Source organism: Gossypium hirsutum, chromosome D07, assembly GCF_007990345.1.
Source record: "Gossypium hirsutum isolate 1008001.06 chromosome D07, Gossypium_hirsutum_v2.1, whole genome shotgun sequence".
In the NCBI taxonomy this organism is placed as follows: Eukaryota; Viridiplantae; Streptophyta; class Magnoliopsida; order Malvales; family Malvaceae; genus Gossypium; species Gossypium hirsutum.
Genome location: NC_053443.1, coordinates 46,410,843 through 46,436,974, shown reverse-complemented (window position 1 = coordinate 46,436,974; position 26,132 = coordinate 46,410,843). Strand labels below are relative to the sequence as shown.

The following is a 26,132-nucleotide window of genomic DNA, read 5'->3' as shown; positions in this document are numbered from 1 at the left end:
TAATTTTTGTTGAGAACTTATTTTGAATACTGTATAGTTATACTCATAGTTTTTTTAAAAAAAATTTTGCAACTTCAAGTGCATCCAACCATAACGAGTTTTAGATAGAATTATCATATTCTATTACTCAAAAGTAGATCTTTCTCATTCAAATATTTTACTTTCAATTCCTTAATGGAGATGATGACAAAAAGATATCACAAAGATAGTCATAATCAATTCAATTTAATAACAAGAGTAATCAATAATTCAATCCTCTTTTGATTCATATGAGATATAATATTTTTCTCATTCACAATCTCAATATGAGATCCATTATGAATATATTTTAAAACCAATGGATTAACCATCACAAGATATTAATATATTAGCTCTTCTGGAGCTTTCAACTAATTTTATACTACTAAATATTGAAACAATATTGGTTTTTATTTTCTTTTATGATTGTGTTCACTTCGGGGAAAATGCAATAGATTTACTAGGACGAACTTATAAATGTCCCAATAGATTTTTTTTATTTCATAATCACCATCGCAAATATTCGTGGATTTCAAATCAGGATCCATCTATTCATGTTGTCATGATTAGTCTCCAATAATAATAAACATGATATAATAAATAAATCATAGTAAAATATACCTAAAGATATTTAACATTATTGTCATCACCCTAGCTATTATCACTAGCACTGAGTGGTTAAAGGCTCTAATAATTACCCATAATGCGCAGGCCTCAATTGAACACTAAAATTGTAATAGCTCTAGAAGGCAGTTGACAACAACTTAAGCAACAGATTTAGAGTGACCGTATTATAAAATAAAAGAGAATCATGCTTATAACATGTTATAAAATAAAAGACAGAAAGTAAAGAACAAAGAAAATGGAGAGAAAAAGAGAGAGTAAATTTTATTGATCAATCGAAATATTTATAAATCCTCTCAAAAGTCTCTATTTATAGGCATAAGAAGTATAAATGAAATAGAGATCAACTTCTAATGACTATTAGATTTTAAAGTATATCAAAAATTATCTTTATCTTGATGGGCATCCACCTAATAAGATATTCATAATAGTTTAATTATTTGTATTTATTTTTTAATTTTTTTTAAAAAGCATATATATTTTGCTAAGCAAAATTCATTAATAGAAAATGACATCATTACAAATAGATTTTGGTAAACAACATTTTTTCCTTAAATAACTAAATATTATTAATTAAATTAATTTATTATTAACTTATTAAAGTTTTAGAATAATGATAATAATAAAGTAGGCATCTTCCTCCCATTTTCACGGCAAATCCAAGGGTCCATGTAACCTACTGTATTTGCTTCAAGATTGGGTCCAAAGATTCTTTGCCACTATAACCTATAATACATCACAGACAGACATTATATTTAACAAATATAATTTTTACAGATTGACGGTTTCAATACGGAAAAAAGATGTCGGACCTCAATTATTTATACTTAATATTTAATCAAATATGTTTATACATCCACTATACGTGACAACTTTTTGATATATAATTCTATTTATATCAAATTATATTAAAAATTAATATATATACATGTGTAGCAAGAGATTAAAATTAAAATTTAATTATTATTATGTAATTTTAAATTTGGGTGTAGTCTAGAAATTAAAATCAAAATTTGACCACTGCCAAAAAAAAAAATTGACTAAGTCTATTGTGGTTAAAATGAATAGTGATCGGCAAAAGTTGTTTAAACGTGTAACATGCTAAAGTGAACAACTTGATTTGAATTGATAGGAATATGATACGATCTTAAGAAGGTGTTTGGTAGGCATGGCAACTGCACAGTGTCACTACCTTTTTGGAATTTTGACATGGTCCATCGACAAACAAATTTAAGACTCTAAGCATAGTCTTCACGTATCCAAGTCGTGGAACCAATTCGATTCTCAATAAATAGTCAGTAACCAACTCATTTTCATGGCAAATCCATTCACTTTTTTTACTATGGGCTCAGCTTTTCACCTCATCCTGCTTGCTTTACTCCTATTGTTTTCTCTAGTTTGTTCAGTAGAGCCCTTGTGTCACCCTGATGAGCGCTCAGCGTTGTTGCATTTCAAGCAAAGCTTTATCATCAAACATTCTGCCTCAAGCAGTCCCCATGCCTATCCGAAAACCGAATACTGGAATGTGGAGGACCCAAGTGTTGATTGTTGTTCATGGAATGGGGTGGAGTGCGACAACATCACCGGTCATGTAGTCGTCCTCGAACTTAATAGCAGTTATCTTTATGGTTCAATCAATTCCAACACCACCCTCTTCCGTCTTCGTCACCTGCAACGCCTTAGTCTTGCTGACAATGTCTTCATTAACTCTGAAATCCCTTCAGGGATCAACAACCTCTCAAACCTGACGTATCTGGACCTTTCTTTCTCCAACTTTTCTGGTCAAGTCCCATTGGAAATCCTAGAGCTATCAAAACTAGAGCTTCTTAGTCTTTCGGGAAACTCATTGAAGCTTTGGAAACCAGGGTTGAGGTCTCTGCTTCACAACTTAACCAATCTCAGACAACTTTATCTCGCTGATGTCACAATTTCTTCCTCAGTACCTAATATGTTAGCAAATTTTTATTCATTGACAGCTTTGATACTATCAAACTGTGACTTGCGTGGTAAGTTTCCCACTGCAGTTTTTGAGTTACCAAATCTTGAGTGTCTCAGCCTGGAGTCCAATCAGGAACTTAGTGGATCTTTACCTGATGTTCAGGAAAATCAATCACTTTTGATATTAAGGTTAGCAAACACGAGGTTTTCAGGACAGCTGCCGGAGTCGATCGGGAACTTCAAGTCCTTGGAATATTTGGACATTAGCCACTGCCATTTTTTTGGGAAGCTACCGTACTCACTTGGTGGCCTTACTCAACTCAAATATCTTGATTTTTCTTATAACAACTTTTCCCAACCTATTCCTTCTTCAATTGGACACCTAAATCAACTGCATACTTTGGATTTGTCTGATAATAAATTTTCGGGGCAGATCCCTTCTTCCTTATCCAACCTTACTCAGCTTTTTTATCTGTCCCTTGCCACCAACAGTTTCGTCCAGGGAAACTTGTCTTGGTTTGGTACACAAACCAATCTCACATACTTGGACTTGTCCAAAGCCAATTTAACTGGCCAAATCCCACCGTCTCTCCAAAATTTGACCCAAATCACTTGGTTATATCTTTATGGCAATGGACTAGATGGTCAGATCCCACCCTGGATTGGAAGCCTCACCAAGCTAACTAGGATAAAATTCCAGGACAATGATCTGGGTGGTCCCATACCAGAATCAATCTTCAACCTCCAGAATCTTGAGCTTCTTTATCTGCATACAAATAATCTAAATGGAACTCTCAAGTTGCAGTCCTTTCTTGAGCTTAAAGCTCTCACCAGACTCCAACTTTCAGGTAACTACTTGTCCTTGCTCACCAATGTCAGCATCAATGTCGCTCCTCCAAAGTTGAAGCTCCTAGGATTGGCTTCATGCAACTTATCTGAGTTCCCAAGTTTTCTACGTAGTCAAGATGAGTTGGAGGTTTTGGAACTTGCTGAGAACAAAATTCATGGCCAAATCCCAAATTGGTTCTGGGGCGTGGGAAAACAAAATCTCCAGTACTTAAATTTGGGCTTCAATTCTCTGACAGGATATATATTTCAGAAGCTTCCTGCAGTTCTTCCATGGAGTAACTTGAAGGATTTCAACCTTGAATCCAACATGTTGCAAGGATCATTGCCCCATCCACCGCCTTCCATCAGATCCTATAAAGTCTCAAATAACATGCTGTCGGGAGAAATCGAACCAATGTTCTGCAATCTTCCTTCTCTAGTTGTCTTGGATTTGTCCAATAACAATATGACTGGGACTCTGCCGCCATGCTTGGCCAATCTGACTAACTCTCTTCAAGTTCTCAGCCTTCAAAGTAACCACTTCATCAGTGCTATTCCTCCAACATATACCAAGAACTGCAGGTTAACAATGATGGACTTGAGCCAAAATCAGTTGCAAGGGAAAATTCCAAGATCACTAGCCCATTGTACGCAATTAGAGGAACTAATTCTTGGGAACAATCTGATAAATGACAGCTTTCCTCATTGGTTAGGTGGTCTTCCAAAACTCAAGGTTCTCACCTTGAAATCCAACAGATTGCATGGTGTGATAGGGAAACCTCAGACCAAATCAGACTTCTCCAAGTTGCAAGTAATTGACCTCTCCAACAATCATTTAAGAGGTAAGTTGCCGTCTGACTACTTCAATATTTGGAATGCCATGAAAGTTCACGGTACCAACTTGTTGTCACCCTACATGTTGGCAAACACAAGCTTCCAGAACAGAGAATATGTGTGGTATGATTATTACAATTACGCAGTTACATTGGCAATGAAAGGCCGGAACCTGAAATATGAGAACGTTCCAGATTCCATCTCAGCTATTGATTTGTCAAGCAACGAGTTGGAAGGTGAAATCCCAGAAGCCATTGGTGAGTTGAAGCTGATTCGTATGCTTAACTTGTCAAACAACAAACTCAGTGGTAGAATTCCATTATCTTTGGGGGAACTTTCGAACCTTGAATCTTTGGACCTTTCTCGAAATAAGCTGTGGGGAAAAATCCCTCCCCAGCTATCCAAACTTAACTTCCTTGTAGTCTTCAACGTGTCTTATAACAAGCTTGAAGGGGCAGTACCTCAAGGAGCACAGTTTAATACATTTAACAACGATTCATATGAAGGAAATTCAGGATTGTGTGGGTACCCTTTGACAGAAACCTGTGGAAATCCTGAGGTTCCAGCATCGACTCATTTGGGTTGGGATGAAGCCGAAGATGAAGGAATGTCGAGCGTGATAAAGTTTGGATGGAAAATAGTATTGACAGGATATGGAGGTGGACTGATACTTGGAATGTCACTAGGATGGAACTTCAACGCATGGAAATACGGCTGGCTCAGGAGGGTGTTGGGGAAGTGGGTAGTGAGTAATAGTTGGAATGGATCTAATTGGTACGGCTTCTCCTGGATTTCTGTTTGGAAAAAGGTTCCCTGGAACTACTGAATTTACTACCTCATAGTTCTTCCTTCCTATGCTTTTAACTTCCTTATTTTTCATTTTGGGTTTATACAATTTTATGTTTGTTGAAGGTAATTCTTCAAGTTTTATACATTGAAAATTTTATACTTAGTTTTTGTTTCTTAAATTAGTGTAATAAAACAAAGAGAAACAAATAGGTGATATTGAAACTCAAAATCTAGCCCTTCATTAATAATAATAATAATAAAAGCATTCTCATTTATTTAACACAAGATTAACCGTAATTGCAAGAAAGCAGTAGAAACAACCCTTTCTACCTCAATTCCAAGCAAGGGCAACCATGACCTGACCTAATTACTAAGTGCAATGAAATGAGTGTATCCTACTGGAGGGGAACAAACCAAACACTTTGGCTCTTTCCTTTCTTTCTACCATGGAAACAGCATCCCAAACATGGGCTTCCCCTCATGGTTTCCACAGGATGGTGGTTTCTGCAATCATGGACGTGACAACATACGGATCCATGTTCGATGCTGGCCTCCTGTCTTCGAAATACCCTTTTCCGGCTTTCTCAGTGTCTCGCCCAACACGAATTGATGCCCCACGGTTTGCAACACCCTATTGGATGTAAACAATCCAGAGAAATCAGATATTATGATGTTATATAGAAGATGTCAAAGGTGGTTTCATTTTTTTACCCATAAGAAAGTGTTGATGTCGGCGGTCTCGTGCCGGCCGGTGAGACGACGCTCATTGCCTTCTCCATAGGCAGCAATGTGTTCTTTGTGCCTTAGCCCAAGCTTTTCAATTGCTTTCTTGATAACCTCGTAGCCTCCATCACTTCTCATGGACTTCGTACTAAAACATCATATGAACTTCACAATTAGGAAATAACGATAATAAAAAGTACTTAATTAATCAGTTTCTTCCATGAACTTCTCAAAGTAAATTCAAATGGTACCTGTAATTTGTGTGAGCGCCGGCACCATTCCAGTCTCCCTGGGATCAAACAACATTCAAAAAAAAAAAAAAAAACTGTAAGACTAAGACCGCTTGTTGATATGGAGCAAAAGAAAAGCTAATGGAACCAACAAGTCTAACCTGAATTGGCTTAGGATCAAAGGAGAGCACCACTCCAGCAGTCTCTGTAATCCTCTGTAATTCACAAACATAGATCAAATTAACTTAAAAGAGTTGAAGCAAACCTCTTGATAACTATGTCACTCTGATTTTTCATTTTTCTTCAAGTATTTGTGTCCAATACTCGTGTGGATGTGATGACCAAGGACCCGGGTTTGAGTAATCTTAACTCAAGCATGCTAGATTACCTCCAAAATGTAACGTGCAACCCACAACTCATCTCCGGCAGAAATGCCAACCGCCGGACCAACTTGAAATTCCCACTGTTAAAAAGATGAAGACAGATTAAGCTTAAACATAATAACTGAGAAACATAGCAGAGTATTATGCAATCATTCTACCTGTCCGGGCATCACTTCTCCATTGATGCCACTGATATTAATCCCAGCATATAAACATGCTTTGTAATGAGAATCTACAATGTCACGCCCATAGGCTTTGTCCACACCAACACCGCAATAGTAAGGACCCTGTCAACAAAATAACCCAAAAAACAAAATCATACCCAAGGTTTTTATCTTTCTTAAAACATACATGTTCAAGGCAAGTAAAAAAGAGCAATCACGTGCTAGTAATATCATCCGTCCACATGGTGACATTTGAAAGTAAATTTGTATGTCGTTTCTGAAGGGGAATCTGTACCAACTTGACATCTGTAAACTTACATAAATCCTCTAAAAATAACCTTTGAAGCACGATGGATTGAATCAACAACTACAAGTCGTCTAAGTTCAACATACATCATTCCAACAGTTTGACTTTCAGGGGAGATTTCTGAACATTGCTTTGAATGAAAGAAAGAAAAGAGTACCTGAGGTCCAGGGTAGCCACCAAGAGGCCATCCAATTGGCCACTTAACATCTTTCTGCAACAGGGTGTACTCTTGCTCAATTCCATACCTGTTTCAAAGCAAATCAACATTAACTCGCACAGCTGGAAAATAGTTTAACCTATCATTGGAAATAGGACTACCAGGGCTCTTCCGCAGCAACACCGGGATGGCTAAATATCTTGGCAGCGTTGCATCTCTTGTTTGTGGGGATGGGCTCACCAGCTGGTGTGTAAGCATCGCACATAACCTGACTCAATCATTAGAGTTCAAAGAAAATCAATTCCATGATATATGCAAATCATCACTCCAAAAATTTCATTTTTTTTTTAGCCCAAAAGATGAAACAGAAACTTACAAGAATATTGTTGCCCCTCCTGAATGGGTCTTTGAAGATAGCTTGAGGACTTGATGATAAAAATAATAAAATCAATAAACAGGAGAAATATAAGAGAAAGCCAAAGAAGCAAAGAAAACATACTATAGGATCACTTCACTATCTTCACCAGGGGCTTGACCTGTGCTGGAACCGTCATAATTCCATTTGGGTAGCTTTGAAGGGTCGCTTACAGGACCAGAAAGTGTCTTTAAATAACCAAAATAAAAAATAAAAACTTGATATATTATTAGAAAGTAATGAAAACCAAAAGCTTCCAAAAGAAGAGGCAAAAAATCAATTACCCTTGCTTTGCTTCTGAGGTCCATCCCAGATCCACCAATCCTATTCAACAAACAAAAAATAAACATATAAGAAAAAAAACAATAGTTTCCAGAGAAAGCTGAAACGATAACAAAAGTTACCAAAACTTAACCATCTTTTAGATGATCAAAAGCTAATATTTTGAACTCTTTTAAGTTACAAATATATTCACGAAAAGACACAGTTATTAACTTAGAAACTGGAACATTCTTGAAACAGAGAATGAACAAAAGAAACTAGAAACCAAAAAGAGAAGCATCCATTGACGGTAACATTAAGTTAAGCATATTAATGAGATATTTGAAGTGATTTTTTGGCTTGGAGACCGACCATATGTATTCAGCAATGATTTTGTCAGTGCAGTCGGAGAGATTAAGGTTAACAAGATCTGTAAGAAGCGACATATTAGCAAATAAGGGATTGAAACAAAGAGAGTTTTCTCAATACTCTGTGGCAAACAAAGAAGAAGATGAAGACTGGGAAGAAGGTTGCTTCATACATTGCCTTTTATAGTGCGGTTGGCAGCTGCGACTGTTGAATGTGTTGCTTTATAATTTCTTTTTTACACTTTTTTTTTTGGGTTAAGTAATTAATTTCGTGAATATATTTTTCAATAAAGAAAAGGAATTAAAATATTTTAGATTCTTTTTATAGTATTAAAAAAAATTGGGCACAAACCGTAATTATCGCTGTGGAAAGGAATCTTGTAACTAGTCAGAAAAATCCAGCTGCTTAGAGGTTAATTTACCGTCTAATCCCTTTCCTTTTACAAATTCTAATTAATTTTTAATATTTATATTTTTTTTTATCCATTTGGCTTTTATGTTTTTAACTCAGTTCATTTGTACATCATTTTAATAAATAATTTAAAATTTTAAAAAATTTAAAAAATTATATAAAATAAATGTGAATTATCATGCGGGTTATTAAATTTAAAATTTAATGGTTTAATCAGTATTTTCGTTAAAAAATCTAATTCAATTTTTTTTCAAAAGATTAGTTGTCAAATTTAACTATTTTTAAAAAATTGATCATCAAATTTAACTAAAATAATAATAGCCAAATTGAAAATAAAAAATTTTGAATCCTTAAATCTATCATCATATCATTAAATTAAAATTGAATCCTTTATTTATTTATTTATTCTCTAATTTCGTTTTCATAAGCTTGCCTCCTTTGGTTATCTTCATGACTCTGAGACGAAGGAAATAAATAATGGTGAACAAAATCTATAAATTTATTAATGTGAACATATTATAATTAATTAGGTTTACTTAAATTATTCAATTTCAATTCAACAATAATTAAATAAAAATATAAAAAAACCATAACTCTTCCATTCATAAAAAATTGTATATCTCTTATCATACAGTTTAAATTCGACGAATCACTGATTCTCATTTTAATTTTGACAACACTATACTTTAATCAATAATATATATTATTAATAGAGTCAATTTCTAAATTTCAATAATAGAGATTTGTCAACAATATAAAAGAGTATTAGTTAAAATTTTTAACGCATAATGATTTATTTGGGTTCTCTAACTTTATAAAAAGTCATTTTAGCCTTCCATTTAATTTTTTTATTAGCCTTTAAACTTGTATTTTTTTGTCAAATTACCTCAAAATAGATGGAAAATTTAATGTTTTTAAGCTTTGCTGATGTGGCATACACGTGAATTGCACATGGATGGCATGTCAACATTTAATTAATGTTTTAAAATGTTAAAAAATATTTTTTATACTTTTTAATAAATTTAATGATTTTTATTTTTTAAAAATAATTTTTATATATTTTTAAAATTTTTAAATTTAAAAAATAATTAAATGCTTGCATGTCATCCACGTGTATGCCACATCAGCAAAATTTAAAAAACATTAGCTTTTCTATTCATTTTGGGGTGATTTGACATAAAACGTAAATTAATGGCTAAAAAATATGAAAAATTAAACGGAGGGTTAAAATGATTATTTTATAAATTTTTTATTGATATCTCAATGACCAAGTGATCTAATCCCCTCCTGACTTTGTAATAAAAATAAATAAAAATATAATCCTTTAATATCGAGGTTAGTACCAATAAATGCTCATTTCCGAAATTATTTATGGAAATGGGATGTTTCAAAAAATAATAAAGGGTATGGACCGAAAACTCAAAAATACATTAACATGGACACATTTTTAGGGGGAAACCCAGAAAAATACTTCCATGTCAGCGCTTTTTTTCCTTGTGTCAGTTAAAAGCACGCTGACGTGGGCGCGCTTTTGGCTGTATAATCTGCACTGGGTTATTTGCAAATTAGGACCTAGGTTTAGGGTTTTTGAGTTTGATTAGGGTTTGGAAAAAATTAAATTAGGGAATTATGTTTTTACTTGTTTAGAGTTTTAGGGTTCGATAGAGATTAAGAAATTAAATTAGGGTATTAGGTTTTTAATTGTTTAGGGTTTTAGGGTTTAATTTTTTTTAATTGCTAAGCATTGTTATGGGAAAAATACTTTTGACAATATGTATTTTGAAAAAATAAATTTGACATGATGTGTTCTGAAAAAATTATTTTGACTAGATGGATTTTTTTAAAAAAAACGCTTTAAGTAGGATACATAGTCAGTAATATATTTGTACAAAAATATTCAAAACAACTTCTATTTTATTAAATGAAATAATATAAAAATAAGTTGTATAAAAATATTCAAAATAACTTTTATTTTATTAAATAAAACCATATAAAAATAATTTGTACAAAAATATTCAAAAGAACTTCCATTTTATTTAATGAAACAATATAAAAATAATTTGTACAAAAATATTCAAAAATAAATCAATGCATGTACTAATCAGAATCAGTGCCACATGGGGATGGTTGACGGTTACGCTTTGAATTTCTTCTTGATTCAGCTTCCGACCGGGGTTGTGGTTGTCTGGGATTAGCTTCTGGTTTTGGGTGTTGGGAAGCTAACCCATCTTGATAGAACAAAGATCGCGGAGGTGTTTGCATCACCCACGGCCAATGAGCGTAACCGGCCTGAATCTCATAAGGCGATGGGGATTGGAAATGAGTTGAGCTCCCCGAAGGTGCCTCGTGTGGTCCATCCTACGACGGTGGCCTATATATCATCGATTGACTCAGAGTCATCAAGAAATGAGATGCACCGAGCCATACATTCCAACCTGGCATAAGAATGGAAAAATGATACACATAAGGGTTAGGATACACACATTGCATAATCTGAAAGGATGTGGTGTGGGCATCGTCGCTTGCTCTATTGGGGCCGTTGATTACTTGGATGCTGTTGATGGGCGCGCCTCGCCATCTCTTATCTTTGGATTTAAAGGGCCCCGTCGTTCCCTTTCGACATGGATTTCATGACGTCTCTCCTATTCCAAAACCAAATGTGGCTTGCCATAGATCTAAACCATGACATGTAATCTGGATCGCACGCTAACTCTGGAATGATAATCGGTTCGCAAGTAGGTATATTATCGTATAGATTTTTCCATATTTCAATATATTCTTAGTAGAAGAGCGACCTATGCGTATCCAATCGCTGTAAATCGATTTTGTGCTCATCATCGAGCACCTCAGGTGCCACGGGAATCGGTTGTCGGAATCTGAATTGCCACAACATTCTATCCGTCTGATGCATCTCGACAGTAGCGTAGTTGACCAATGGGACCCTAACGTGTTAGATGTTCGGATTCTATAGGAATTTATCTAGAATTGCTGCCTGAATTACTGGATCCTTGTATGGTGTCTATTGAAACTATTTGAACGTGATAAAAATATTAGTTATATACATAATACTAAATACGAAATAAGAAATCTACTATGTTATGTATATATAGTTCAAAATGAAACAAATACTTACATGCGCTTCCGACCGTTGGTCTAATAGAAGCTGTATATCTTCAAGAGCGGTAGGTATTCCCCTATAACTCGGCGAATGGTTCCACCAATTTAAATAAAATTTTAGCATAATATTTTATTTTAAATCTATTTAATAATTGTAAAATCTAATACAAATTTTACCTTGTTACAAGTGGGAATGTATACAAGTGGTCCACTCGAGGACGTAAAAATTGAAAGCGAAACCAAACTTATGATTGTAGCAGTGAGAGGCAACCTCCGATTTTGATTTTATTTCGTTGCATCACCCAACACATCTCCCAATATAATGTCGCCAACACGGCAAACCCCCAACTGAGTTCACCAGCCGCTCTAAAATTGATGAGTTTCAACAGCCACGTCAAATGTACGAGGCTTCATGACTTGTCCAACATCAGATAACCTTCGAGAATCTGAAGGATGTACACCGAGCATATCGTAATGTTTGTACTTCAATCGAATTATCCCCCAACACCGAGAATGTCTCTTGTAACTAGCCCATATCGATTCGGCCTCCTTAAATAATATTCGGAATCACACCCAAAATATCGTAACATATGGCTCCCCAATCAGCAGATTGAGCGGACCTGGTGAGTACGGACCCATCCACCGGTAACCCCACATGTAACTGCACGTCCTCCAAAGTGATGGTACACTCCCCACATGGAAGATAGAATGTGTGTGTCTCGGGTATCCACCTCTCCACAAACGCGCTGATGAGTTTCGGGTCCAACTTACACCCCCCCGGCCTGTATTGGCCACGTGCTAAAAACCCACTTCCCTCAAGTAATTTTCAATCAACGGTGATGGAAGACCAGGTAGATTACGAATAAAACATTGTAACACTCGATCTACCGACTATTATAAAAAATATTAATTAAATTATAAAAAATTAAATAATATTAAAAAAATGAAATTAACCCTTACCATTTGCATTTGGTCGACGGAAATATGTTTATCATCGAGACGAATTAATTACCGGGTCATTCCTAACACAATCAAATTTCTTAGAAATTATAAAAAAATAATACTAATTCAAGCAAAAATAAAAAATTAGAGAGCTTTGAGAGCTTTTTTGAGAAATTTAGAGAGAAAGTTGGAAGAATAATAAAATTGGTGTGAAAAAATGGGTTGGGGGATTTTATACTTTTTTTTCTAACCGTTGGGCCCAACGATTAGATTTTTAAACGGCCGTTGGAGGTGACTGTTGGGGGATTGCAAGGCCAAAAGTGCGTCCTCGTCAGCGCTTTTTACTAAAGCGCGTTCACGTCAGCGCGTTTTTGAGTTTTCGATCTATACCCGTTATTATTTTTTGAAACAGCTCATTTTTTGTAAATAATTTCGAAAATGAACCTTTATTGATACTAAACCCTTTAATATCAGTAAATATAATAATATTTATTCTCAAATTAAAATTAAATTATGTACATAACCTAACTTAAAGGATCAAATGATTTAATTGATTGTTTTTATTAAAGAAATCAAATGATTTAAAGAATAGTAACTAACAAGAAATGAAAATGAGTCATCTATTCTCTTATTACATAAATTTACGATTGTATACTTTGATATGGCAATTACTTAATATACCTTTCTTGGCTAGTCTTGTAATTTAAGAATATTTGCGATTTATGGATGGAATTAGTGATAAATACGTTAGTTTACTATTATTAGAGTTTTAATTGATTTCGCACCGACATCTAGTATAATTATGATTAAGCAATTTTCAGTTTCTGTAAATGTTTTTTATTTTATAAATACCGTAGATCAGTTTATTCTTATATAATAACATTAAATTTATCTTCTAAAAGTAAATTCTAAACATGAAATATAGGAGTATCAAGAATATGTAAATTAACATGGATATGTTCTATATATTTATAAATGTTTTACAATTTATGAATACAATATTATTGAAAAAAATAACTACCATCTTCAAGACATCATTAATAAGATAACCTCAAGTAAATCAATAAAAAAATTTAAAAATAAATAACAACACACAAAATACAAATATATATAATTGAACCGCGACATAAAATTATGCTTAAGCCTTCAATTGACACTAGTTTTAAATTAGATTACAAGCGCTTTACAAATATTCATCTATCACATGAATTTAAGTGTAAATTAACGTTTTTTAATTTTGCTGACGTGTCATATACATAGATGACATGTTAGCATTTAATTAATTTTAAAAAAATTTAAAAAATTATAAAAGAAATATTTTAAAAAATTTAAAATTATTAAAATTATTTAAATACTTACATGTCATTTATGTGTATACCACATCAGTAAAATTATCAAACGTATTTGTGTTTTTCATGAAGGTTATTTGATATGAATTTTTGCACCTAACATGAAATATCATTAGACATTCGCTAATAAACTAATAATAACTTATCGACAAGCTAATAAAAGAGTAAAACTCCTTTGGGAATAGTCTTTAAATGCTTTACGTGTAGGGAAATTACTTCATTATTTTCCAATATAATTTAGAAAAAAAAACAAACAAACGATAAACATTCATATTGATAGTGAAAGATAAATCCTATCAATATTAACAAATGCTTCAGCCTTAACAACAATAAAATAATACTTTATTGATAATTGATTATTGCACGTCTTAGTATAACATACTTGGATAATTGTAAGCACTTATCATAATAAATCAATCAGCCCTAGAAGATCTAAATTGGTAGGTAAAATCATTAAGATAATCGAGTATCTACCAAACCGAAGAGGATATAACAACAAATCTATCCCTAAAAATACTTGCATAAACAACAACAAAACTTGTAGAAGACAAGACAAAAACTTCAATTGAACTTTGAGTACGGATAAATTTACCATTCAACTATTATGTGATTGAATTGTTTCATCGAACTTTGAATTCCATTGAATTTTACCACTATATTTGATTTATTTTATTATTTTTCCCACTCAATATTGATTTTAATAATATGGAAATAAAATCTATCAATAAACATATTATTTCAAATATTTTATTTTTAATAATTAATAATAAGTTAAATTACAAAAATATTAATAAATTAACTTATAATTCTAATTTAATGGAAGGAACACTTGGAATTTTGAAAAAATCAAAAAGAAAAATAACTCAATTAATTTTGTGCAGCAAAATTTAAACAAAAATCATACTTTAGTACCAAATTCAATTAAATAAAAGTAAAAATGTAAAATTTAATATAGAGTAAAATATAATGGCAAATATAATGGCAAACATCAATTAAAGTAAAATATAGTGACAAATTTCAAAATATAGTCACAAATTTTCACATTAACCTTTTTAATTTAATCGATCATTATAAACATTAAATTAAATAAACAACTCATCTCAAATTAATTTAACCGATTTACATAAATGGAATTCAAAATTTAGTACCTAAAGCTTGTCATTCTAGTGAAAGTCTCGGTGGCAGAGTATTGATTATTAAATGGCATAATGACTTATTTTCCCCTCTAACTTGATAAAAACAAGTTACTTTAATTTTCTATTTAATTTTTTTGCTTCTTTTAGCTCTTGAACTTGCATTGCTTGACAAATTATCCCAAAATGGATGGAAAAGTTAATGTTTGCTAACTTTATTGGCATGACATACACGTGTATGCCATGTTAGTAATTAATTAATTTTTTTAAATATAAAAATTGTTGGAAAATTGTAATTTTTTGGAAACTTTGAGGCATATTCTCGACTGGTAAAAGTGGAGAGTTCAATCATAAAATTATGGTTTTATATTCTACTCCATGAGACCTTTACAGCGATATATCATATGCTCAAAATGGTTAAGTGATAAATGAGAAATTGATGCTCAAAGTAAGCTACTTGTGAATATTTGTTGAGGAAAAGAAAAACTTAGATCTCACCTTGGTTAAATACCAAGTGTGAGATGTATATATATTTGAGAACCCACTTGAATGGTGATTGAATGACTAAGCTTGAAATCTTGCTTTGTGCGTAAGGGAATGCAAATCTAAACCCATCAGGGTTAGGGCGCACTCGCCAAATGTTTGGACCGGTCGGGCCCAAAATGGGCCTGTGGATATTTTAGCCTAACACGAAATTCTTTTTTTCTCAACAAAACAAAATTTGATTTAAAAGGACATATATCCTGATTTTATTTTATTCCAATCAAATTGATTTAATTGCTCATTTAATGCAGATTTTGTATCCTTATTCACGGATATTTCTAAAATTCCTTCATATTGAATGTCTATAAAAGGCTAATAATTCTTCAGAATTTTTTACAATCACACTCTCTCACACCAAGTTTATTTCGCTCTCCAAAATTTTTCTCTTTTCTTCTTCATATTTTCCAACGTTTCGGTGATAGAAAAAGACAACGTTTGTTCGTTGATTACTGCAAAGGTGTTACTGCAGAGGTGTTATTGCTTCGATCATCGTATTGTTGTATCCTGGAAGACAGTCGACCAACGTTTCTCCAAGTATCGTAGGAGCGGCCGAATCTATCTTAAGGAAACTGTGTAAAACATGCATCAACATATTGTAAAACTCGATTCTTCTTTTTGATTTCTGGTTTTCGTTATGTTATTTATTAGTTTTTCTTATATGATAATTTAAATATAATTTATTCAATTTATTTTATTTTATATATAAATATTTGTTTATTTATATTTATATGTTTGTTCACTAACGTGTTTTGTCCAACAATTTTAAAACAGATCCTTTGTTATTTTTGCAATTTTCTAATCTGAGATGAACGAGACACCAAGGCGAAAAAAACCTATTTTTTATTTGAAAATAAAAATAAAAATTGAATAAAATCTGTTTTAGGATTTATTCCTGTTGTTCAACATATTTTATTTCATTTTTTGACTTTGTTTCAAAACGAGTATTAAAATTAAATAAAATCTTTTTTGGGATTTATTCTCGTCATTCAACAGATTTTATTCCATTTTTTATTTTGTTTCCAAACGAGAATTTAAAATTAAATAAAATCTGTTTTGAGATTTATTCCTGCCGTTTAATAGATTTTATTTGATTTTAATTTTGTTTCCAAAATAGAATTAAATTGAGTAATCTATTTTGGGATTTATTCTCGCCGTTTAACAGATTTTATTTTGATTTTGTTTCCAGAAAAGATCTAATTAAATAATTTTGTTTCGGTATTTAATCCTGTCGTTCAACAGAATTGATTTTGATTTTATTTTATAATTTTAATTCTAACGTTTAACAAAATTAAAGAGAAATTTTTCTGTTTATTTTGGTCTTAATTGTGTCTTTAAATTGTGAAAACTTAAATTGTAGCTTCAAAATTGTGACATCAAATGAAAAGAAATTTATCAATGGTGAATTAAAAAGATAATATAAGAGTGCATGTTTAGGATTGGTTCTTTGAAAAACTTGGTATTGAAGCGTGCTGAGTGCACCACCTCTCTTTTAGGGTTACTTTCCTAGTGCATTGTATTATTGTATTTTTATTAGACAGCATAAACTTTTATTTCAAGTTTTATTAGATTCTTGTCGTCTAACAAAATTTGATAATTTTTCTAATTCTGGTTTTGTTTCTTAACATAAAATGGAAACTCCTATCAATGTTGTGGAAGATATGGACTTATGTGTTGTGATTTCTGAAGTTAACATGGTTGACTCAAATCCAAGAGAATGATGGCTTAATACTAGTGCCAAACGTCATATCTACTGTGACAAAGCCTCCTTTTCTGAGTTGGAACCTTGTGAAAATAGGGAGAAGCTCTATATGGGCAATGCTGCGACTTCCAAAATCAAGGGGAAGGGTACTATCATCTTGAAGATGGCTTCTGGCAAAGAACTAAAGCTTTAAAATGTATTGTATGTGCCTAACATACGTAAGAACCTTGTTTTTGGGACACTCCTTAGTGTACACAGCTTTAAGATGGTGTTTGAATCCTAGAAGCTAGTTTTGTCTAAGAGGGGAATGTTTGTGGGAAAGGGATATGTATTAAATAACATGTGGAAACTTAATGCAATTTTTGTAAAAGCAAAAACAATGAATAAGAATGTTGCATCTTTCTCTGTTTATATGCTTGAGTCATTTGATTTATGGCATGGTAGGTTCGGACATGTTAATTATGATACTTTACGTATATTAATTAATTTAAAGCACATTCCTTCATTTCACATTAATCATGAGCATAAATGTGAAATTTGTGTTGATGAAAAATTAACAAGGTCTTCATTTCAAACTGTTAAAAGAAGCACATAACCACTTGATCTAATACATAGTGATGTTTGTGACTTAAAGTTTGTTCAAACGAGAGGAGAGAATAAATATTTTGTTACCTTCATTTATGACAGCACAAAGTATTGCTACGTGTATTTGCTTAAGAACAAAGACGAAGCTATAGAAAAATTTATTCTCTATAAACAGGAAGTTAAAAACCAACTTAATAAAAAGATTAAGATGGTAAGAAGTGATCGTGGTGGTGAATATGTTGAACTATTTGGTGAATCATGTGCATAACATGGTATTATTCATGAAGTAGCACCACCATACTCTCCTCAATCAAATGGAGTAGCTAAGCAAAAAAATCAAACTCTAAAATAAATGATGAACGCATTGCTAGGAAGCTCAAGGTTATCACAGAACATGTGGAGGAAAGCTATTCTATCAGCTAATTACCTTTTAAATAAGGTTCCCTGCAATAAAAGGGATAAGACACCATATGAGTTATGGAAAGATAGAAAACCTTCTTACAGCTACTTGAAAGTGTGAGAGTGTTTTGCAAAGGTAATGATACGATGTAGCCTAACGAAACAGACTATCTTCGTATGTTACGGATGTAGGAATGTTGTAAGCACGTTCCTGCAACAAGAAAACAACAAGGAATTAAAAAAATAATCATGGTAAAATATGGGTAAAAAAAAAGAACGAAAATGGAAGGAAAATGAAGTTGTTGGCGTTTAAAAAAAAAAGAAATTCAATCGGTGAAGTCGAACGCTTCATGAAACGGCCAAGGCAGCAACTTGAATGTTCAACAATGGCAAAAGTAATCGTTGGAATAGAATAATGTTAAACTCAAAAGAACTTGCACAATCTACTGAGCAAACCCGAATCGAATCTGTTCAACGTCAAAAGGACTTGGACCCTCTAGATAGCGATCTAGGAACCCGAGGTATCAAGAAAATTTGACACAACAAACTAAGTCTGAAATGCCAAGGAAAGTTCAATGAAGAACCGAAATTGAGAGAAATTCTCAAACGTAATTGTTTTCATAAATCATCTAACCTGAATACATCATTTTAATATGTATTTATAAGTACAAAAGAGGGGTGTTGAGTGGAAATTTGTGGCTGTAATTAAAAGGGTTTAAAATAAGAAGTTATAACTCCTTTTGGCGTCATTTTAATAGCAGCCATACATTTAAATTTCAAACGACAACCTCCCTTGTTCTTATCCTTGTATATTCGGCTACACATGCATACACACACTCTTGTGCACAAGCGGTCATGTGCTCCTCACATGTTTGGACGCCACACGGGCTGCCACAAATGCATAGGACACTTGCCCTTACATAGGACACGTTTCAGTTGCTTCTGGACTCGTCAGCTGGAGTTGAGCTGGTGGAGCTGAGTTTGAGCTAGCTAGAAATGTACTGAGCTGAAATGAGCTGGTAACAATCTTTCAGAACTATTTCGAGCTGAGATGAGCTACATGCACATATTTGAGCTTCAACCGAGCTAGAAATGAGGTCTTAAGCTACTGTCTATTATTGTTTGAGCTTCAACCGAGCTAGAAATGAGATCTTAAGCTGTTGTCCATTAGTTGCCTTATGGTAAACAAAACAAACATGCATTAAAGTAATGCAAACTTATTGAAAACTTATTTAACAAGCTGTAAACATAATGCAAACACACTTATATACTCAATGGAACTAATGCAAATGTTACACTTCAGTATGTAACACATTATAGAGCTTAGTTTCTACACTAATACAAGCTGTAAACACTTGCAATCTTATTCATTAAAACACAAACAACATCAAATCAATACCAAAACATACTTAAATACACACATAATACATAGTAGAACCTAAATACGTCACAAAACACAAACAACATCAAATCAATACCAAAACATACTTAAATACACACATAATACATAGTAGAACCTAAATACGTCACATATCAGCATGCAACATGTTATAAAGCCTAAGTTCTAAGGCATGAACATGATCGAATAAATCTAAAAACGGTACAACCACTTGTTTCGTCACTTTAAGTTCTCCACCATCATTCAACCACTGCAACTTGTACAGATTCAGATGCTTTGTCGTCTTAAGACCTAATCTGTCAACCATCACTGAACTAGCAACATTAGTACAACTACCGCTATCAATAATCACAACATATACCTTATCTTGAACCTTGCATCGTGTGTGAAAGATAGTCTCACGTTGTTGCTCGTCTTGCACCTGTTGCACATTCAAACTACGTTTGACAACCATGATCTCCATAACTTGACCAGATTCAACAACTTCTAGGTTATTCTCTTCATCTTCTTTAGTCGAAAGTTCATGTACATCTTCCTCAGAATCTGACTCGATCTCTCCATCTTCTCGCATCAACATAACCCTCCAATTAGGACACTGGCTAGCAACATGTCCTCTACTAAGACACTTAAAGCACTGAATATCTCTTGATCGTTCTGGTGCCACCATTGGTTGTTTGCCACGTCCATTATCAGTAATGGGAGGCTTTGGTTTGCTGGATTCGCCTGGCTCTCGAATCCGTAATGGCGGTTGTGGTGCTTGTTTCCTGGCATTGTTATGGGTATATAAAGGATTCGAAAAAGATTTAAATGGAGTATTACCTCGAGTAGAAGCTTTTCTACGTTGTTGTCGCTCAATTTTGATCGCCATATGCACCATGTCATCCAACTCAACATAATGTTGCATTTCAACAATGTTTGCTATTTCAGAATTTAAACCTGCCAAAAACCGAGCCATAGTTGCCTCACGGTCCTCAACTATGTTTGCACGCATCATGGACATCTCCATCTCCTTGAAATAGTCCTCAACGCTCCTGTTGCCCTGTTTCAAGGTTTGTAATTTCTGAAATAAATCTCGATGATAGTGAGAAGGAACAAATCGTCTCCGCATGATACGCTTCATATCTTCCCATGTTCTCACTAGACCTTCACCTGTACGTCTTCGACTAATCAGTAATTGGTCCCACCATACCAGTGCATAGTCAACAAACTCCATAGCTGCTAGTCGAACTTTCTTCTGTTCTGAGTAGTTATAACACTCAAAAACGTGTTCAACCTTGCTTTCCCATGTCAGATAAGCATCTGGATCTGAACGTCCCTGAAAAGAAAGTATGGCAACTTTAATGTTAGAAATATTATCATCAACTGTGCGTCCTGATCGTTGATTCACCCTTGGTGAATGTTCAATGTCATTTTCATCATTATGTTCATTATGGACAGATTGTGAACCACCCCCTTCAATCTTGTCCAAACGAGAGTGTATAGGCTCTAATGCATTTTCTAATAGACGTTGCAAGGTACGAGTAATAGCTTGCATTTGCAAATCTGGTGGTTGATCTCCACCACGACTACGATCTTCTGTTCCTGTCATCTAAAGCAACACACAAGAATACAGATAATGAGTTAAGTAAAACAAAAGTAAAAGTCCTCACAGCACACTCTCAAAACCTCTCAGTTTTCACTCCAAAGAACTGTGCACTCTAAAATAGCACTCAGCGCTCGTGTTTCACTCGGGAGAATGCATGAATGACTCTTTTTGTCTCCCCTTCTGTTCTCACAACGCTCAATGCCTTTTTCCCTCACAATTTCTCATTTTTTTAGTTCTTTAAAGGACTAACCCAACATTTCAGAACCTATTATAATTGTGTTGGCTATAAGGAAAACACACGGTTAGAGAAAAAAATAAATAAAAGGAAAGGATAAGAAAAGAGTAAAAGGATGGAATTTAAATAATTTAGTTTCTTACTGCAAAGAAGTGCTTTACAACGTTCCTAGCACCGAACAAACAAGAATAGTTTGTTTCGATTGATATCCAAGCACTTCGCAGTTACAGAGTACAAAACTAAACATTATTCAACATTTCAACATAACAAAACACACTTTTTCTTTCCCAAACTTGGTGAATTTCAATTCCTCCTTTATTTATTTTTTTTGAATATGATTTTTCTTTCTCTTTTTTGTTATTTTTTTGTTTTGTTTTTGAATTTTCGAAACTGATATATATATTTTTTGTTTTGAATTTTGAATTTTATTGTTGGAGAAAAAAAAGTACAACAATTCCAACCCTACGCTCTGATACCAGATGATACGATGTAGCCTAACGAAACAGACTATCTTCGTATGTTACGGATCTAGGAATATTGTAAGCACGTTCCTGCAACAAGAAAACAACAAGGAATTAAAGAAATAATCATGGTAAAATATGGGTAAAAAAAAGAACGAAAATGGAAGGAAAATGAAGTTGTTGGCGTTTAAAACAAAAAAAAATTCAATCGGTGAAGTCGAAAGCTTAATGAAACGACCAAGGCAGCAACTTGAATGTTCAACAATGGCAAAAGTAATTGTTGGAATAGAATAATGTTAAACTCGAAAGAACTTGCACAATTTACTGAGAAAACCCGAATCGAATCTGTTCAACGTCAAAAGGACTTGGACCCTCTAGATAGCGATCTAGGAACCCGAGGTATCAAGAAAATTTGACACAACAAACTAAGTCTGAAATGCCAAGGAAAGTTCAATGAAGAACTGAAATTGAGAGAAATTCTCAAACGTAATTGTTTTCATAAATCATCTAACCTGAATACATCATTTTAATATGTATTTATAAGTACAAAAGAGGGGTGTTGAATGGAAATTCGTGGCTGTAATTAAAAGGGTTTAAAATAAGAAGTTATAACTCCTTTTGGCGTCATTTTAATAGCAGCCATACATTTAAATTTCAAACGACAACCTCCCTTGTTCTTATCCTTGTATATTCGGCTACACATGCACACACACACTCTTGTGTACAAGCGGTCATGTGCTCCTCACATGTTTGGATGCCACACGGGCTGCCACAAATGCATAGGACACTTGCCCTTACATAGGACACGTTTCAGCTGCTTCTAGACTCGTCAGCTGGAGTTGAGCTGGTGGAGCTGAGTTTGAGCTAGCTAGAAATGTACTGAGCTGAAATGAGCTGGTAACAATCTTTCAGAACTATTTCGAGCTGAGATGAGCTGCATGCACATATTTGAGCTTCAACCGAGCTAGAAATGAGGTCTTAAGCTACTGTCTATTATTGTTTGAGCTTCAACCGAGCTAGAAATGAGATCTTAAGCTGCTGTCCATTACGTTGCCTTATGGTAAACAAAACAAACATGCATTAAAGTAATGCAAACTTATTGAAAACTTATTTAACAAGCTGTAAACATAATGCAAACACACTTATATACTCAATGGAACTAATGCAAATGTTACACTTCAGTATGTAACACATTATAGAGCTTAGTTTCTACACTAATACAAGCTGTAAACACTTACAATCTTATTCATTAAAACACAAACAACATCAAATCAATACCAAAACATACTTAAATACACACATAATACATAGTAGAACCTAAATACGTCACAAAACACAAACAACATCAAATCAATACCAAAACATACTTAAATACACACATAATACATAGTAGAACCTAAATACGTCACATATCAGCATGCAACATGTTATAAAGCCTAAGTTCTAAGGCATGAACATGATCGAATAAATCTGGAATCGTAGCACAAGTAAAGAACAAGGCTTCCCTGAATTTCTTTGCCTTAGATCGAGTAATAGGTCCTAATGGTAAGACCTCCGGATCAGTTTGCTTTGTTGGTGTGAGCGTACGCACATCAGGTAATGACTTCGTTACCTAAGCAAATGAAAATAGGTTATAAAACGGTGAATTGTATTTTTATTGGCTATGCAGATCATAGCAATGCATGTAGGTTTCTTGTGTATGAATAAAAGAGTATTAAAATTTACAAGAATACTATATTGGAATAAAAAAATGTTTCATTATTTGAAAATATCTTCCCTTGTAAAGCTAGAAAAGTTTATTCAAGTTCAACTAAACAAAATTCAGAGACTATAGATGAAAATAGTCCAGACGAGGTTGAAACTGAGATAGAGTCAATGAGGAGTAAACAAGCAAAGGTAGAAAAGTCTTTTGGATTGAATTTTCTAACTTTTATGCTAAAGACCAAACCTCAAATGTATAATGATGCTATACAGTCATTCGAAAGCACCTCATGGAAAGATGATATTAAAAGTGAAATTGATTCCATCATGCAAAATCATACATGAGAATTAGTGGATCTTTCTCCGAGAATTAAACCATTAAATTCTAAATGGATTTTCAAACGAAAAATGAAAGAAAATGGAACAATTGATAAGTACAAGGCTATATTGGTTATAAAAGGTTATAAAAAAAAGGAAGGCTTTGACTAATTTGATACTTTTTCTCCAATATCCAAGATAACTTCCATAGGGATGATGCTTGCAATTGCTGCCTTGCAGAATCTAGAAGTACATCAAATAGATGTTAAAACAACTTCCCTAAATGGAAATCTTGATGAAGAAATTTACATGGAACAACCTGAGGGTTATATAGTTCTAGGACAAGAAAGGAAAGTTTGTAAATTGGTGAAGTCTTTATATTGACTTAAGCAAGCACCAAAACAATGGCATGAAAGGTTTGATAATGTCACAATGACAAATGCCTTCAAAATTAATGAGTGTGACAAATATGTGTATGTTAAAATTACTGATATTGGATATATAATCCTATGCTTATATGTTGATGACATACTCATTGTTGGAAGTAACATTGAAATGGTAAAACGTACAAAAAAACATGTTAAATTCAAGATTTGACGTGAAAAATATGGGACTAGCTGATGTGATTTTGGGTATCCAAATTAAGAGGCTATCTGAAGGTCTTATATTGACTCAGTCACACTATGTGGACAAGATTCTTGGGAAATTTAGCAAGGATGATTTCGGTATAGCCAGAACTCTAATAGATATGAGCCAACATTTGTCCAAGAACAAAGATGAAAGTGTTAACCAAGTGGAATATGCAAGGGTCATTGACAATCTAATGTACCTTATGAGTTGTGCTAGATAGGATATTGCTTTTACCGTGAGTAGTTTAAGCAGATTCATAAACAATCCAAGGGAAAACCATTGGAAAGTAATTGTGAGGATATTGAGATATCTCAGATATACTTGGGACTATGGATTACATTATTCCAGATATCTTGTTGTTTTAGAAGGATTTTTCGATACCAAATGGATAAATGATATTTAAGATACCAAAGGCACAAGTGGATATGCTTTTACATTGGGAGGAAGAGCTATGTCATGGAAATCTAGATCCACAATGGAATCTGAGTTTGTAACTCTAGGCAAATCTAGAGAAGAGGTAGAATGAATTCAAAACTTTTTAGAGGATATTCTTGATTGGCCAAAACTTGTGCCCACAATATTCATATATTATGATAACCAAGCAACAATTAGTAGAGCAAAAAATGCAATGTATAATGGTAAGTCAAGACATATGCGTTATCAACACAATACCGTTAGATAACTGATCTCAAACGGAGTTATCTCTATTGATTTTGTAAAATCAAAAGATAACATTGCGGATCCGCTAATTAAAGGCTTAAATCGAGATTAGGTTGATAAAACATTGAAAGAAATGAGACTAAAGCCCATGGAAATTAAACGTGCTATGTGAAGGAAAACCTTACCTAGTTGATTGGAGATCCTAAGATCTAGGTTCAAAGGGATAAACTAATTGTATAAACATTGTCAGGTCATTGTGGGGGTACTTATCCCAAGTCCGTTCCTATGATGTAAACAGTGACTAAAAATGTGATAGGTTAAGCAATGCTTTTAATGATCATTGTGTGTTTCGGTAAGCCGAACAACATAAGTCACTTATGTGAGAGTGAAGTGGGGCTGTTTCAAGGAGACTATTGGGTATAGTTCTCTCAAACTCTTGCAGAACCATGAGATGTTCATGGCTATATGAACATATTTATAAGAACTAAAACCTTGTTAGGGAGGTAGTCGTGTGAGGCATATCATCGTTTACACAAACGACAGAACAATCCAAGGACATCACGTCTATTGGTCAGCTAGTAAAGTAAATATATTTTCATAAAGGAAGGTTCAAGGGTGGATGCCTACCTATCCTATACAACTATCAATCGTAGATTCTATCACCACATCGAGTCAATGTTTTTCATTAAAACTATCAATTTTCATTCATTTAGGGGATTGTTGGAAAAATTGTAATTTTTTGAAAACTTTGAGGCATATTCTCGATTGGTAAAGGTGGAGAGTTCAATAATAAAATTATAGTTTTATATTCTACTCCATGAGACCTTTACAACGATATATCATATGCTCAAAATGTTTGAGTGATAAATGAGAAATTGATGCTCAAAGGAAGCTACTTATGAATATTTGTTGAGGAAAAGAAAAG

The 26,132-nt window shown here is 33.4% G+C and overlaps 3 protein-coding genes across 3 annotated transcripts; 1 reads left to right on the top strand and 2 right to left on the bottom strand.

The window, feature by feature from the left end:
• The first annotated feature begins 1,984 nt into the window (after nt 1-1,984).
• LOC107954814 (receptor-like protein 7) lies at nt 1,985-5,068 on the top strand. The gene has a single exon (XM_016890501.2). It carries the CDS (start codon nt 1,985-1,987, stop codon nt 5,066-5,068), a length of 3,084 nt encoding a protein of 1,027 aa, XP_016745990.2.
• A 179-nt stretch (nt 5,069-5,247) lies between these two features.
• On the bottom strand, nt 5,248-8,238 carry LOC107954816 (glutamine synthetase cytosolic isozyme 1). Its single transcript, XM_016890502.2, has 12 exons — nt 8,044-8,238; nt 7,695-7,734; nt 7,495-7,598; nt 7,372-7,420; nt 7,157-7,263; nt 6,996-7,083; nt 6,526-6,654; nt 6,373-6,447; nt 6,146-6,199; nt 6,006-6,043; nt 5,743-5,902; nt 5,248-5,662 (listed from the first exon to the last, which is right to left on the bottom strand). The coding sequence occupies exons 1-12, from the start codon at nt 8,115-8,117 to the stop codon at nt 5,510-5,512; spliced, it is 1,071 nt and encodes a 356-aa protein (XP_016745991.1). The 5' UTR covers nt 8,118-8,238; the 3' UTR covers nt 5,248-5,509.
• Nucleotides 8,239-19,744: 11,506 nt separating this feature from the next.
• LOC121219172 (uncharacterized) lies at nt 19,745-21,205 on the bottom strand. The gene has a single exon (XM_041096864.1). It carries the CDS (start codon nt 21,203-21,205, stop codon nt 19,745-19,747), a length of 1,461 nt encoding a protein of 486 aa, XP_040952798.1.
• Nucleotides 21,206-26,132: the final 4,927 nt, after the last annotated feature.